At 37.1% G+C, this 1,886-nt stretch overlaps 1 protein-coding gene across 1 annotated transcript in view; it reads right to left on the bottom strand.

The window, feature by feature from the left end:
* Nucleotides 1-1,362, bottom strand: part of cox6a1 (cytochrome c oxidase subunit 6A1) — a 4,026-nt gene extending 2,664 nt beyond the window's left edge. The window contains exon 1 of the mRNA XM_014015580.1: nucleotides 1,233-1,362. Coding sequence (XP_013871034.1) covers nucleotides 1,233-1,335 — 103 coding nt within the window. The 5' untranslated portion in view covers nucleotides 1,336-1,362. The remainder of the gene's footprint in view (nucleotides 1-1,232) is intronic.
* Nucleotides 1,363-1,886: the final 524 nt, after the last annotated feature.

The raw sequence follows: 1,886 nt of genomic DNA, 5'->3' as shown, positions 1-1,886 counted from the left end.
AATTTCATGGTGATATCTTGAACACTGAGGAAGTTATGAACAAAAATAGAAAACAGCAAGGTGAAATGGTCACATTGGTTCTTCTGTGAACTGCAGCAAGAAAACATGAGCTGATTTCACCTAAACAAACATCAGTAACTTCTAATAGGGATGTGGATAAATTTTTAATCCTACACCAATATTAAATCTGACAGCAGATTCCAAAAGAACATTTCAAACCACTCAAAATAACACCAAAAACCATGTGATTATCTGAAGTAAGAGGGAAGTTACTGATGTTTGTTTAGGTGAAATAAGCTCATGTTTTCTTGCTGCAGTTCACAGAAGAACCAATGTGACCATTTCACCTTCGTTTTCTATTTTTGRTCATAACTTCCTCAGTGTTCAAGATATCGCCATGAAATTTTAGGAAAAGATTCACATTTTGTTTTTGTAGGAAGCATCTTGTATCCTTAAAAAACTAATAAAACTTAATAATAGCCAATTCAAAAGTAGCAGAAAAGTATAAAATAACATTACAAGACAAACTGTAGCATCAACTTAATGTGTCTTAGAAAGTAAGGAAATTCTTCTCATCTTTTAAACAAAGCTCCTCAACCAATGACAGCGAGTTAAATGTGTCAGGTGACGAACACAAGAGTCAAAACACTTTGCAACAAGCGCTGTTCAAGATATAAAAAAAACATACTTCAACTTTTCAAATCATGATCAAATTTGGAACAAGGGCAGATAAAAACTCGGGAGATTTACTTTGATCCTATTTTCAAAAAAATGTCTCTTCAAAACACATCAACAAATATTAAAAACTGGAAGACGAGGCTGTAGCTAACTAGCTGACGGCAGCCCGATTTGTTGAAATTCGTAGAAATAACGAAGCAGGAGGAAATTACAAGCAAACACACAGAGCAGCCTCGCAAAATCTGGTCACAGTAGTTTGGGAAGAAAATGGCAGCAGCTGTTGACGACTTGTCATACTTCAGATAATCACATGATTTTGGTGTTATTTTGTATGGTTTGAAATGTTCTTTTAAAATCCGCTGTCAGGTTTAATATTGGTGTAGGATTAAAAATGTATCCACATCCCTATAAATTGCTAAGAAGTGCCTACGTGCTGTCACTCGAGGAAGGAGCGAACGCTAGCTCAACAAGGTCACATTCAACCCATGATTATTTGTTCTACAGCTGAATTAAAATAGACAAAAAGCTCAAATATATTTATCTTTAACACCAACCTGAATCCGCGTCATGCCCACCGGCAGTAGCAGAAAACTGACGCCGGGTTTGAGTCAAAGAAGACTTCCACAACATTTGAGACAATCGTCCGAACGCCGCCATTTTGCTTTCTGGTGGAACTTTCTTCTTCTTSTTCTTTTGTTTCAATGGCGGTTGGCAGACTGTTTTAGTGCATTACCGCCACTGCTAGACTGGATGGTGGAACTGGAGAAGGCAGGCAAGAAGGGGGAAAAAAAAAACTATATTCGACTAAATAAACCTGTTGATTTCAAAAATAAAATTATTTTACTGTATATGGTGGCAGATTTATCCTCCAAAAGCAGTGATAATGTAAAGTTCTGCTGTTTTCCGTTACTTAATGAACTAAAAGTTTATCTCTGAGATGTTTGTATTTGTTACAATGAATCAATTCATGTTCCACTGTCTCTGACTGATTACATTATGATCATGTTCTTGTTGGATGTTTACCCATTCTATACAGAGTGCTGTTTAAACCTGAGTGTTCTACTGTAAGCCGAGTAAAGACATTTTCTTCTTTCCTYTTCAATCTTGTTTTCCTTCCTAGCCCTACAGACAGGAGGTCTCAGGTAGGACAGAGGGTCTCAGGTAGGACAGAGTGTCTCAGGTAGGACAGAGGGTCTCAGGTAGGACAG

Source organism: Austrofundulus limnaeus, unplaced genomic scaffold (genome assembly GCF_001266775.1).
Source record: "Austrofundulus limnaeus strain Quisiro unplaced genomic scaffold, Austrofundulus_limnaeus-1.0 Scaffold131, whole genome shotgun sequence".
Taxonomy (NCBI): Eukaryota; Metazoa; Chordata; class Actinopteri; order Cyprinodontiformes; family Rivulidae; genus Austrofundulus; species Austrofundulus limnaeus.
This window is presented reverse-complemented; position numbering and strand designations above follow the sequence as displayed.